This window comes from Micropterus dolomieu, linkage group LG01 (assembly GCF_021292245.1).
Source record: "Micropterus dolomieu isolate WLL.071019.BEF.003 ecotype Adirondacks linkage group LG01, ASM2129224v1, whole genome shotgun sequence".
Lineage (NCBI taxonomy): Eukaryota > Metazoa > Chordata > Actinopteri > Centrarchiformes > Centrarchidae > Micropterus > Micropterus dolomieu.
Genome location: NC_060150.1, coordinates 15937771 through 15952341, shown reverse-complemented (window position 1 = coordinate 15952341; position 14571 = coordinate 15937771). Strand labels below are relative to the sequence as shown.

Sequence of the window (14571 nt, the reverse complement as noted above, 5' to 3'; positions counted from 1 at the left end):
AAAAATGTTCGCCAAAATAATCAAATTTAAAGCTTAAGGATGCATTCGAGCCCACATAAGATGCAGGGTCGCACACACAGACACACAAACGCAGGGAGCTTGTCTTGTTGCTCTGGAGTCCGTGACATGGTTTAACAGTCTCACAGGATCCATAAAACACCCCTGAAGGCTTCATATAATCTCTCCATTTTTCCTGCTTAATAGGAGATAATACAAGTGCGCACCCTGATGAATCAATATGCAACAGCAGCTTTAGTTTGATAATTAATACCAGTGTCGGAAATAGATTTGCGATTTGGCAGGGCAGGTCTGATATGACTCTGGTCTCTCCTCTCTCTTCCTCTCTCTCTCTCGACAGCCAGAGTCCCCGTTCCACTCTGTATCCACATCCCATTGAACTAATCTCATTCATTTTTTTTTCAATAGCGCTAATTCTTTAACTAAAGCCTGTTATCTCATTAAAGGCCCCGCGATGGGATTTGATGGCATCCTGACATCTGTATTCATTCCCCTCGAAATTAGTCCTGACACAAATTTAATGAAAAAACACTCAGAACAGTGGAGATTAGACGTCATGCCAAGTGTCACAGAAGGGAGGGGGGGAAATCATCTGTTTAGTTTTGGTTACATTTTTGGAAGGGTGGATTAGCACTGTTCCTTTAGCGCCAGTAGCCTAAGTCACTGTTTTCTGACTGCAGAGGTCTATGTCTTACTCACTTGTTTTGACTCTTTTACACTCAATCCATAAGTCGGATTGAGATATTGAGGAGTGCGCCGACTTTCCAAATGGTATTTTAAGAGTGACTGCAACACTTGAGCAATAGCCTAATTCGATATCAAATGCTCTTAAGGTGAGAAATGGTGAGGCGAGACAAAGAGGAGCACCCCTGGCCCTCAGTAGATAAACCCTGAAACCCTACAAACTGAGGATGCACGGGAAGTGGATTCCCTCTCCGATCGGCAACCACCTAACTTCCCGCCCCACCCTCCATCTCCTCGCCTCCTCTTCATCTCCCGCTCCTCCTTTACTCCAGCACCAACCTCACCCACCCCCGACCCCCACCGCAACCCTCCTGCGCCACCGCCCTCGTCAAAAGCCTGTGTCGGTTGCAGCGCTGATAATTCCCTCTGTTTGAAAAAAAGAGATGAAAGCGTTCATGGATGAAAGAAACTTGGATTTAATCTTTCTTGCCGTCTTTCGCTCCCTGTTCCAGTACACAGTGTTGATCGTTTTCTCCGGGAAAAGGGCGAGGGATGGGGAAGAGGCAAAGAAAAAAAGACAGGAAATGGATGGGAGAAAATAGAAACAGGGGTAAGCCCATTTGGAGCTATGAGGCCCAGGTGAGGCAAGGCTGTGGACTAGGTCAATAGAATCAGTTTACCCTTCTGAATGTACACACAGTGACCTGATGGAATAGTGGCCTGGGGAAGAGAGGGGCCAAAGATAAAGAAAAGCCATCGTTTCCGCCTATGCCTCATTTGGTCCTCGCCACGATAAGGCCTTCAGCTCCCAGGTATCTGTAGTCACAAGGTAAGAGACATGTTAGAAAGGAAAGATATAGAGACTACAGAATGGACTGCAAGAAGCTAAGAGTAGACAGGCACTGAGGAGAAAGAGAAGGAGTGAATGCAGTGCAGACAGGCTGTAAGAGGGATATTCACTCATCATATGAAATAAGATAATGGATTAAGCTCTCAAATTGAATCCACTTGACGTAACCCATTTGCCAGACATGGTGGGTCTGAGATCCACTCAGAACCAGACACATATAGCCGCTTAACTGGGGCTGCTATAAAGACATTTGCGCAGCCTTACTGGAGGTATAGTGATTATGAACAGCTGCTGGAATAATGATCTGATGACCATAGAAATTGCTAAGTAAACATAGTTAGCAGACTTGACTACAGGCTTTTTCGGAGCAGCCAAAGACTGGGTGTTAACTGTGTACTGGTTTATTACTGTCCTTCTGTTAACACTCCCCACAGTGAACTGATAAAAACTGTGTTGTTTAACGTAGATATGGGTATTAGAATAACACATCTTATTTGCAGCAACATCTAAGATAGCAGCAGCTAGCGTTTGGTCTTCTGTTGTTTCAAGTCAACAGTGAACATATTTCCATGAATTTTCCTGTGCATTTTTAAGTCAAGTAAGAAATTCAGGAAATCCAAATACTGACATCTTTTTACTTGGCTAAAGTAGGAAAGTTAGGTTATTGAGAAAGATAATGGTGATGGGAAAAGATTTTAAAGAGGTCATATTATGCTCATTTTCAGGTTTATAATTAAATCATTTTCGACACCATATTGTTTTGTCATACTGACATTGCTGCAGCACTTCTTTTCACCCTGTGTGTTGAATGCTCCGTTTTAGTAACGGAGTGAAGCATCTCACTTCTATTTGATCTTAGTTGCACATGCGCAGTACTTAGTTAAAGACTACTAGCCAATCAGAAGCAGAGTAAGGGGTAACCAGGGTTTTGGTTCAGCTATACATGTTCCCGAACCACCTTAGCAACCTAGAGTGCAAATTTGTAATAAATGTATCCTTCATACGTAATGTTTTAACTGTGCACTGTCTCTACATCACAGTAACAACTTTATGTCCATTGACTGGAGGGTATCTAATATTCAGTAGGGAGGGTAGAGGTGAGGGGAGGCAGTGCGCGCATGTTGTGTCACTGTGTGTGCTGCAGCTCAGTGTGTTTCTCCACCAGGGTTTTTGAGGGCGTGCCACACTAGCTGCTGGGCTAGCATTATGACATGTGTTACATAGTGATGCCGATAGTCTACAGAAGTAAAGGCTGGACTACAATCGAGCTGTTTTCAGGCAGTTCAGAGCAGTGTTTTCTGTGGGAGATGGGAACTCCCTTTGGGGTGGACTTTGGGCTTTTTCACTTTGCAAACCTATTACATCCACAAAAAAAGATATATAACTCAATAAAGTAGAGGGAAAAAGCCACAAAAGCATAATACCACCTCTTTAAGATATTATTTTGCACAAACTGCCTGTGCTTCTTTTAAAATTTCGGGTGGTCTAGCCCAGTGTTAGTGTATTACTAACATTACAACATTGTGTGAATGGAGACATTTTCTGCACCAATTTATGGTGGATATGTCTTTATTTATATAAAGGAAGGCACAAAATTCAGGTGGGAGGTGACAATTCAGAATATAATAATATAATGGAATATGATGCAGAAATCAGTAAATTCTTTTTTTAGCTTAAGTTACATTTTTTGGACGATGCAGATCTGTTCCTTCTATATTTACATTGCATTGCATGTTTTCTTATTGTGCTTATAGCACTTTCATTTGTCAGTTAACATTTCTTGGAGGAAGCCATTTTCCAGAACATTTTTAACAAATGCTTTCAAAAAGTCCCCAGCGTCCCCAGTGTAAATGACACCTATGGTGAAGGACACAAACTCTGGTCTCCTGCATGAAAGCCAGATGTGCTATACACCATCCATCGCCTGAACCTCCCTTATTAGCCCCCTTGCTATATAAAGGACTTGTTACTTCCAGCAGTGGCACTGGATGGTAATCATGAGGTGCAGATTCATCTAATAATATATAATAATAATAATATGGTATTAACTACTAGGGACTCTGGGCTGGTGAATGCCAACTGACTTCATGGTATACCTCTAGACACCAAAGTGTCAGGAGCTAAACAATACGTTGCTGAACAGTTCAATTTACTTAAACACTGTTGTACTTTCCCCCTATAACAGCAGCCACGGCTGCAGGAAGATTTTGTAGTGCAATCGCAAATGCTTGGCAATTATCAAACCTTACTGTACTCTGAGAGTCAGGGAGCACAGTGCCAGGCCACATATCTCATTATCCACCTCTGACTGGCTTGAATAGATGAAATGGAAGGTGGGAAAAGACAGACAGGAGGAGGAGAGGGGAAAGAAAAGGCAAGAGAGGAGGACCTGTCAGCACAGACGTGGTAAATGGAATCACCTGTGACTCAAAATTATTTTAATGGAGAAAAGAATAGGACAAATTACAGAGAATACTGAGTGAAGAATAAAAGGAGGGAGAGAAGCTCTTATTCTTTGCCCTTATACCCTGAGAACGTGACATCGACATCATGAAAGCACTGATTTTATAACTTTCCATTGCTCGTTTAGTTACTGACCTGCAGTATTATGAAAACTTTGAAATATAGACAATATACACAACTTCTAGTCTTGTTCCTAAATTAAACTTTTCATATTGCTTTTGTAAGAACAGCTTTTAAGACCACAAAGAATGACACATCTCAGCCCGGCTGCTCGCCCTCTTGGGCTTTTCGTTGGGCGTTGAATTGTTGTAAAAGCGCATCGTTGGCCCGAGGATACCATCATCCTTCCAGGAGTGGTGCACGGCGGTAGTGGAGGTGTGGGGGTGTTTTTTATATATTTTATAGCCTGCAGCTCCCCAGCTCCACTTTGCCAGCCGGGACAAGGAGAGCCCATATGGCAGCCAAGCGTGGCTCTGGCCAGCTCAGGCTCATATGTATGGAAAACAAGGTCTGGAGAGGGAAGTCACAGGGGGTCATTCCAGTCAGAGAGGCAGCCCGGGGTCCTGGTGCAGGTTAGAAGGTCTTGGTTCAGGAGAAGAGGCTAATTTCTTCTACTTGGCTGAGCAAAGGCCTGAATAATTGCACCCCCTGGGTTGGCCTCTGGGTAATGTGGAGGTAGAGCAGAGTGTACCAACATGGAGAGTGAACAGGGGAAGGTTCAGGGCAGGTGGTGGGATCACAGTAAAGGCTGTGTCCAGCTTTTAGTGGCTGCTCGTTGTGTTTGTTTTTAGATTATGAAAGTAGAAACGTTCTTATACACCATAATTTATGGTTTACACTACATTGTGTGCTTGTTTCAGAGACATTACATGTGACATGTGAACACCTGAGCCTGCCTTTATGCTCTTTATGGTTACATGCAAACAACATCAATAGCATTACAGCAGTAGTATTGCTTAGAGCATTGAAGCTGCAACCTAGGCATGTTTAGAAATCATTCTCCAAATGCTAACAATCTTTAATTAGAAGAAGAAATGATATTTATTCTCCTGTCAACTCTGTTTTGCTCTCCACCAACTACTAGAGGTGTGTAGAGACAGCATTGCCTATCTCTGTATCTGTACTCGGATAGAAGATCGGAAGTGGAAGTGGTTTATACAGGAAGTACATCTGTACTTCACCAGCTAGGCACTAACTTTGTCTGTCTGTTATTCGGTGATATCTGTGGGTTCGTCACTACGATCAACCTTTTTAACATATTCGTTTAAGCCATTGTTAAAGATGCAGTGCGACACTTCAAAGACATGTAAAAGAACGTTTGTTACATTCAAGCCCTTCCCGAATGAGTTCATACAGATTAAGCCTATCACCGGCAGTTAAATCTCTCTGTATTTTGCATATCTAATTCAATGTACTTTCTGACTGGGTTTGGCAACAAGGAATATTAGATAGTGAAGTTGTTATAGTGTAGTTACAATATAATTTGTTTGCATACCTTTCCCAGTATTTGCTAGTATTATTGCTAAAAGGTAGTTTTTCCTTGCCACTGTTGCCAAGTGCTTGCCCATGGTGGGAATTGTAGGGTCTCTGTAAATAATATTACAGAGAGTACAGTCTCTGTAATATTAAAGTAAAAGTGCAGTGAGATAACATCTATGATTTGGCACTATATACATAAAAATCAATCTTATTAATTAGTTTCACTGTCAGAAAGGGAAGAGTTCGGCACTGCAGAAAAATCCAGATGATAGGACCTTTAACATTTTTTTAATGAAATGGCTCAAAACCCTAAAAAGATCAGGCTAATGTTAAAATAGCATGCAGGCAGAGTTCAATGATAACAGTGGCAGGTTATTGAAATTCTTAATCATTTCAAATATTGGGTTCTTCTTCTTCTTGATTTCAGAGACAAAAGCAGAAACAACAATTGTTGCAAGCAGATTTTACCAGCTGTAGCTGCAGGGGTGCTAAATATGTACATAATGGCAACATCATGCTAAAAGATGGAGGCTACATGTCCCAGGCGAAAATAGGCATAACCAGTTGATAATCCATCTAAATGATATTATTCTTGTATTGCACTGTAGAGGTAGTTAGTCCTGATATTTTAAGCATATATATTTATTTTTTTTTAAATGTAACCCATAACCCGACAAACTAGTTAGTTAATGACATGCTAACTCTCTGTCTTCTTGGCAGTTGTTACTACTGCAGCAGTAAGCTAGCTCTATATGCTAATTGCAGCATAGAGCAAATAAACACACTGCTAAATCCTTACACTTTTGCTCTTGTGTTTTTGGCTTTGGAATAGCTATGGAAAAACACTGTAAACTCTTTAAATGCTGAGTATCACTCTTACTTCAGCCCCATGCATGAGTAGAAACTCAAAGCTTGGCAGACCTGAACAAAATGAGGTTTTATAAAAATCTGTCTCTTCATAAATTGGAAAAAAAAAAAACTACAAACAAAACTCACAAGTAAGAATTTCAATTAAACTTTACAGCAAAATGTCTCTTAAAGCATAAAAGAGATGAGTTGGGATGTCTCTGTTGCCCCTATAGTAATTGCTGTGGACATTTCTATTTACTGAGGACAAAGACCCAGTGTGATGATGTGATGTAAAGAACAAGTGGTGGTGGAGTGGGTATATATGTAAGTGTGTGTGAGTCCAAGGTTGACAGCTACAACAGCACCGCATCCACTCCTGGACCCAAGTAATGAATCTGCCACACTCCTGCTTTCAAAGATTGAAACCAAGTGATATGACTGGATCTCCTCGCATTAATTAGAAAATTAAAGATCAACCTTTAAACCCATGACTGCGTTGGCTGTTGGCTGTTGGCTGTTGGCTGTTGGCTGTTAGCTGTTGGCGGCGGTGTGACAAGGGAGAGAGGGTGACAGATGTTTGAACACGGTGAGGGCCGGGGAAGTGAATGTGACATGCTCAGGTGTAATTATACTCACCTAGTTCACAGCGGAGATTAAGAAGAGAAGGGATGGAGAGGCACAGGAGCGTCAGACATGAAAGAATATTGAAAGACTTGCTGATGAGCAGTGTCAACTCTCTCTTTCTCCCAGTCCTCCCCCACTTTCCCCTCCCTTTCGTTCCCTTTTGTCACTCTCATTGCAAGGTCTCACTTCTGTTTGCCTTTTCCAATTATCAAGGTGTGACTGTGGGCTTCCATGATCCCCTCCTCCCTCCAATATAATGTTAACTATACTGAACTTGAAGGGAAAAAATAATTTTCTTGTGTTTGTCAGGAAAATTACAGGAGTTGAATTAATTATCACTTACAAATTTCTCTCCTGGTTCTATCTCTGTAGGCCTAATCTGATGCGAACACTGCAACTTCTGTTGTTGGACATCATTGTAAGGACTTTGGGTAAAGTGATTTAATGAGGGTAGAAAACGCCTCCAAACATTATCCTAGGACAACACTGTCCTCTAGTGGCTGTTGTGTGTGTTACACACAATGCAAGATGTCCCTCATGTCAGAAAATGGATTACGACAGTCTAATTTATTATCATCTTCATCCCTCTGACCCAATATTTCAGAGCTTTAACCTGATGTCCTACTGACAGGCAGGCCCGCTCACACTCAATCTACTCAATCCTTCAACATATACACCAGCAGCCAGGCAGGCCTCTTCTCTCCACTTTTGTCAAAATTGATTTATCAGTTATGATAAAAGCAGAGCGGGAGTATTGGAGTATTAATCACAATGGGATCTGTTAAATCGATTAGGAAAAATCATTTATAATGACCATCTTCAAATTAAGGATTCCAATTATCCTCCCGGATGGAAGTAATTGGAAAGATCCACATCTGTGATTTTGAGAGGTTTGAGTGACCACCTGTCAATCATCTTTATGATCAGTTGTGTGGGTGGACATTTTCTGTGCATTCCTACCCAGATCTTTGTCTATTTACTTGTAAATATATATATATTTATAAGTGTTCTTATTTTCAGTACATTTTTCCTATAAAAGAGGTTCCTGACAAGGTTTCTGTAGAAAAATCTTCCTTAAAACTGGTATGTCAGCACAAGAGTAACAACATTGACATTTATATGCATGAGGTGCAGAGTACTACTCTATGCCAGGGCTGAAAGTATCCAAGTAGAAGTAACTCAACAGTGTAAAAATACTCCTTAACAAGCAAGGTCATATATTCTATATCATGAAGTAAAAGTGTTAAAGTGCAAAATAATTCAAGTATGGCTCCTGCCAAGAGTGTTTATTATTTTATTGGATAATTTTTACTAATGCATTACTGTTAAAGCCAAATTTAAAGGTTGAGGTAGGCTCCTGTCTTACCAACTTTTGATTGATTGATTATAACAATGTATCATTTAAACTGTTAAATGTGATGAAGTAAAAAGTACAGTGTTTCCCACTGAAATGTAGTGATTTAGATGATTATAAAGTTGCATAAAAAGTACCTCCCCACAAACAAGGTATACCCACACAGGTGTTTTCACCTATGTTGCCTGCTTAAACCTCGGGTTAGGACAACGTGCACCTTTTAGACTGTTTATTGGTACATTTAGTTTGATGTAATTCCCATCACGGCACTCCCCAGTCACAACTCAACTAGAGTTCTGTAATTAGGCAGAATAATTGAAATCACCTGTGTGGAAGTGCAGGGCCTTTAGGTATTTGAGTATATGTACAAAAAAAGTTATTTACTTTCCACCCCCACCTGCACGTGCACACAAGAAATTCTTCAGCTGAATATTTCTTTGTCGGAAATAATCAGCTCCTGAGCTGCTGGAGTATGACTTCATTGCAATTTTCAATACAAGATGCTCATCCTTGGTGAAGCGGTACATTTCAATAAACTATATGTAAGAGGGAATGACATCTAAACATCAGATTCTGGAAGAATCAGGAATCTTGTTTCTTTTATGCAGCCGTATCCCCTGAATACTCCGACCAACCAGGATGAAGAGGAGGCCAGCCAGCAAGCAGAAGAAGACAGCGACGGGAGCCAGGAGGAACGAAGGACCGTGCTGGATGCTGAGGTGGAAAGAGGGGCAACTGGAGATTCTCTGATGCCGGGCAAACTGCTCCAAAGTGTCCAGGACCTCGACCCACATCAGATACATCACCACCACTGCCAGCAGGCACAGACCTGAGAAAGGCAGTTTCCGTTATTGCAAATTGTTACATCATTCCAATGCAAAATGTTTGCAAAACTTGGCTCAGAGTCACATGTATGTGGAAATGTTACAATTTATGCAATAAATTTGTATGTGTGTGTGTCCCATGTGAAAACAGAACATTTTTCTTCTTTTACTAGCCACAGAATACACTTTATAAATATTTATACTATATGTTGAAGTGTTAGCAGATATACAGTGTTCATTTGTGAGATATTGCTTACCAATCACCCCAAAATGGATGTAGTCCCTTAAAATAGTTAAAGGGACTATATGTAAGTATTTCAATGAAATTAATCAAATTTTCATTGCCTTATTGTCAATGGGCTCAAAACTCACTTAGAAATGAAGCACACGCCTGTTTTCTCCGTTGCTTACATCAGCCACTATTCTGCTTTTAATGTGAGGTCTCCGGGTCGGATTCAGCGCTGTGCGCACTCTCGAGCCTCTCTCAGACTACAGCGACAACATGGCAGCTAACGACATGCAGTCCACCAACACCCTAAAACAACTGGCTCCCAGCAAAACACAGGCTCCACGTAAGGATACAAAACAACAATAAAGGTTTATGTGCTGAAGCCCAAACAGGTTCAGATGATGTCGAGTAAGAACAAAGTGAGCATTAGTAAAGCTGGAGAAACACAGAGAAAGTCACGTTAGCTCGCAGGCTAACGCCGAGCAGTTGCTAATGTTATCCGGTGCAAAGTTATATAACGTTAGCTTTCTATGTTACTTCACCAACTAACGCGACTTATGTTACTATCCTGTGTAAATCAACAGTGGATTTAGCCTGCAAGAAAGGATGTAACGGTAAAAAGCAAATGTGGATCGATTTGTTTACTAATGTTAGCCTACAGTGATGCAGCCAGGAGCAGCCAGCTAACGCTACAGTAGCTCAGACCTGCCGCTGTTTGCTTCATAACGTTAAGTTTAGGTTAATTGTGGTTTTTATATACAGTCTATGGGTTTTACCAATAACGTTACTCAGGTACACAGCTTCTCCACCTCAGTCGCTGTAACTAACGTGACCCACATAACATAAAACACTGCAACAAAACGGCCACAACAACCCAGAGGAAGAGCCATCCACTATCACTAGTTACAGTAAAGTTACTTACTGCGGTCTAACGTTAACTGTCATAAAGAGTGACACCATCTCGTTTTAATATCCAGTCCATCTCCGTCCAACCGTTTCACTATCATCCAATACATGTAGCTGTGCTGACATTGCTGAAAGATACACAGATAGTTACTGAAAGCAGCAGGTGAGCTAACGATGTAGCACGTCGGCTAAATGCAGGAAATGTAACGTGATCATGTAACGAGCACGGATTAGTTCAACCTACAGCAGATAAAACTATTACTGTAGCGTTGCAGTGGGAGTTTACCTGAGTTTCCAGCTCTGTCTGTTCTCCCTGCCTGCCTATAGCCGCTGTCACTCTTTTCACTTTTTTCGGGAGTATTGTGCCGATATGCGGCTGGCTGTGCTGAATGAAGTAACGTTACGGAGCTGGTGTTGATCTGCCTCTGAGACGGGACGGGAAAGTAACAGAGCCTGAACATGTCTGAGTGAAAAGCCACAGCCTGCGTGCTGGTGTTCTTGCGTTTATTGTGGTATTTCTGTATGAAAGCAGTTGTGTTTCGGATTCTGCTCGCTCATAAGTTCAAGCGAGCACGTGTACGAGCCCACACCTGGTTTCAATCTTAAAACCGCACCACTAGTGGCCGCTGAAAACTACATAATGCCCCTTTAAAGGAGACCTATTATGCATTTCCACATTTTATGACTTATCTACAATGTTATAATATTGGATGTTCATGTTAAACATGGCCAAAGTTTAAAAAATTAGGTTAAATCATTTATAAGAAATCACTATGAGCAAAAACCTCAGGTGTCCTCCTGTTCTGAATGCTCTGTTTTCAACTGCTTTTTCGGTTCCATTCTACGTAATACCAGCCAGACGGAGTGATTTGTTCATGTTCACGCATGTATGAAGGATGTTGGACTCTTACGTTCACTCGTCACACGGCAGCTGCATGGGCTCTGTCAGCACAGGAAGCAGAATTGATTAGTTCACGACTCAACTGTGGGTCTCTAGGTCTGAGTCGTTCATTTGTCACGTGACAGCTACTGTGGAGCAGGAATGAACGACTCGTTCACCGCTCACATGGGTCCTCCTCAGTCGTTTGTTCACTGGGCAGGCTGAGTGACTGCCAGCGCCAGAGAATGAGAGGCAGGTCGGTTGTCAGGTAACAGTCACTGGACTGACATTATATCTAATATCTATTTTGTGACATTTAATAAAGCATAATGTTATTACAGCGCAGTTAGTTAGTTTTAGTTTTAACACAGCCGCAGTAACTTCAGTCCTGCTAGTGTTTAACATTACAGCTAACAGCTGATGAGAGTTGTTGTGGGTCTGCTCCACTTCAGAGCCCTGACAGGGTTCTACCTGGAGCCGAATTAACTCAGAGGTCGTCTCCTCTCCAAAACAAACAGACCCGGTCATTAAAACATTAAAACACAGCCACGTAGCAACGTTAGCGTTAGCCCTGTAAACAGCTAACAGCTGATCCAGGTCCGCCAGAGACCGCAACATAACTTTTCCTTTTTATTTACCAACAGAGCCGTGCTGTTGTTTCACAGCTCGTGACTGGTGAACAACCTGCAGTGTTTGAGAGCGATATGCTCATGTGTGTTTCTCTGTTTGCAGAATCCGAACCTGATGTGGCCCATTCTGTGTCCAGAACTGCCAAACTGCTGCGTTTATATGTGTTTATTTCTCTGTTCCTCTCTCTGTGCTGGAGTTCTTTAAGAACTTGGTGGCTTGATCCAGATTATTATTAAATTGGTTGAATTTTAATAAGAATGTGTTTATTCATATAGTGTATTATGTAGTTGTATTTTGTTTGTCTTACTTTATCACTGTCATTTTATTGCTCCTTTGTCCTTACTCTGCAGGACAGCACAAAATCTGCAGAGCTGGAGACAGTTACACATCAGGTAATGTTTTCTTTGCTCAGAGCCTTTCATTCATTCCCAGAGTACAAAACTTCTCATTTGTTTTATAGTGGCTGTGCGTCAGTCTTCACATACGCTACAAGTTTTTTATTATCTGTGCATCAGATGTAAATGAAAGATTGTACCTTAAAAAAACTTTTTAATTATGTGAAATTGATGTCACAATTTTGCCCGAGCAGCCTTGAAAACTTACACGTGGACCTTGAACTAATCTTTCTGGGCTTATTTTGCAACCTCCCTCACAAAGACAATAATTGGAGGCAAATGTTGGCTCACACACAATGTGCTCTTTGTGTGGATGTTAAGCAAGACATTTGATTTATGGTCAGAGACAGCAATCGCTTTGGTTTGGCAGGCATGACGCAGCAGATGCGCCTGGATCTGTTGTGACTGAAGATATTGATAATGGGTGATGGGTTAGCAATGTTTCGAGGTCAGATTCAAGATTACTGTCAACTTTGTTGTAACTTGTTGAAAATTATCTCTACAATATGGAAAATGAATTCTGGGAAATCTTCCCACCTTCCCCAAGCACCAAATTACTGGTGAAAGGAAACCTCGGGGGGGGGGGAAGGTTCAGCCAAGAGCTTCAACAAGGGCACTAGAAGAAACCCCCTCCCTGTCTCAAACTTTACTGAAGACAATTACATTTTTTAACCTAAAATTTAAAAAAAAATAGGACACGCACAACCACCAAACATGTGGCGGTACTGATTCTACAGGCCTCAGGGGAAAGGTGCCTGAAACACAGTTCCCAACCACATAATAAAATAAAAAATATCCCCTTTGGAGAATAAATCTCACAAGTTCTTTAATGAAACAATGCCTCTTCAAAAACAAACAATGCTTCTTCGATGGCCAACAAAAAGGTAAAAAAAAAAAAAAAAGATATGGGATAGAAGGGTTTTTTTAGGCACTAAGTGGTTCTATATTCACTCTGTGCTAAGATCCAGGAAACTCAATCACTTTCATAGTAGACAAGAGAAACAGCAAAGAGGTCTAAGAAGGTCTCAAAGGACAGAGCTTCAAGCTGACTATGTCTGGGAAAGTGTGTGTGTGTGTCTGCACCACAAAAAGGAAGGTTCAGAATGCATCAGACTGCCTGGGGGTGCAAGTTCGCATCTCTTCTTATGCCGCATTCGAGATCGGTCAGAACTGGGATATTTCCCAGTTGAAACTTCTGACTTCCGATATCAAAGCGTTCCAGGTGCATGATGGTGCATGACACCGAAAGTGAACGAAAACCATGGCTGACTGTGACAAAGTGTACACACAGTTGCACCCTCAGCAGTGTTTTAGGTGTTAATTAAAAGGATGGCAGTTTAACTGCAACAACTGACATAAATAGCCTATATGTTACTAGCTACATCAGTTGGTAACCCTCAAGTCAGTATTACACTTCCTAATGTTTTTAACAATAACTTTTATGCAGAGAAGATGACTTTATGAGATTCTTTACTGTAGCCAGCTACCTAATATGCCTAACATATTTCTACTGTGTATGCAGAACAGGTTTTACTATATGATCGTATGTATTATTTTAATTTAAATACATGCAAATATACTTTTTGTTGCCTTTTAGTTTATGGTTTACCATTTACAGTGTGTGCTTCCATGGGCACTGACATTGTTTTGTGACGTAATTCAGCTGCTACTCCTGAAGTCGGGGTAGATATTTTTTCTCCAAGTTCACAAGTAGGAAGTCTGACTTCAGGTGGCGTTCCAGGATAGTTTTTCCAGTGGGAGGTCAGAAATTTCCCAGTTCCGAGTTGCCTAGAACGCAGCATTATGCCTTCATTGGAGACAACCGGAGTTGTCACACATTGATTGGCCAGGAGGCAATCCCCATGCTGTTCTCTATCACTGCTGAGGAGTCAGAGCATCTGAAATGACCAGCCGGCGACAAGACCCTCCCAGCACGTGCCCCTGGGACAGTAACCAAGTTTCCTTCCAAACTGATAGGGAACAAAGACACTTGCGCGTAACCCAAATCAGACGGAGAGGATTTCCCCTCGGGGAAAAACCCTTGTTCCTTAGCCACCACTGCAGGGGTCTCATGTGCAGCAGTCCAGATGGTATTACGCTGGACGCAGCCGCCAGGAGACCCAACACTCATTGAAAGTGTTTTATAGTGATGGCGTGGCCTAACTTCACCCCTTTCATGGCAGCCAATATGGTGTCGACACGTGCCGGAGACAATTGTGCCCACATCGTTGTCGAATCCCATACTACCCCTAGGAACGTAGTCCGTTGGGTGGGCGCCAGCACACTCTTCTTTGCGTTGAGCCTCAGCCCTAAACGCCGCAGATGAGCCAGAACGACATCTTGATGCCGAACCGCCAACTCTCGAGACTGGGCTAGGATGAGCCAG

General features: G+C 41.8%; 1 protein-coding gene across 1 annotated transcript in view; it reads right to left on the bottom strand.

Moving 5' to 3' along the window:
* Nucleotides 1-8247: 8247 nt before the first annotated feature.
* LOC123977278 (transmembrane protein 182-like) overlaps nt 8248-14571 on the bottom strand; it is an 11363-nt gene continuing 5039 nt past the window's right edge. Inside the window, exon 5 of the mRNA XM_046059852.1 lies at nt 8248-9150. Coding sequence (XP_045915808.1) covers nt 8888-9150 — 263 coding nt within the window. The 3' untranslated portion in view covers nt 8248-8887. The remainder of the gene's footprint in view (nt 9151-14571) is intronic.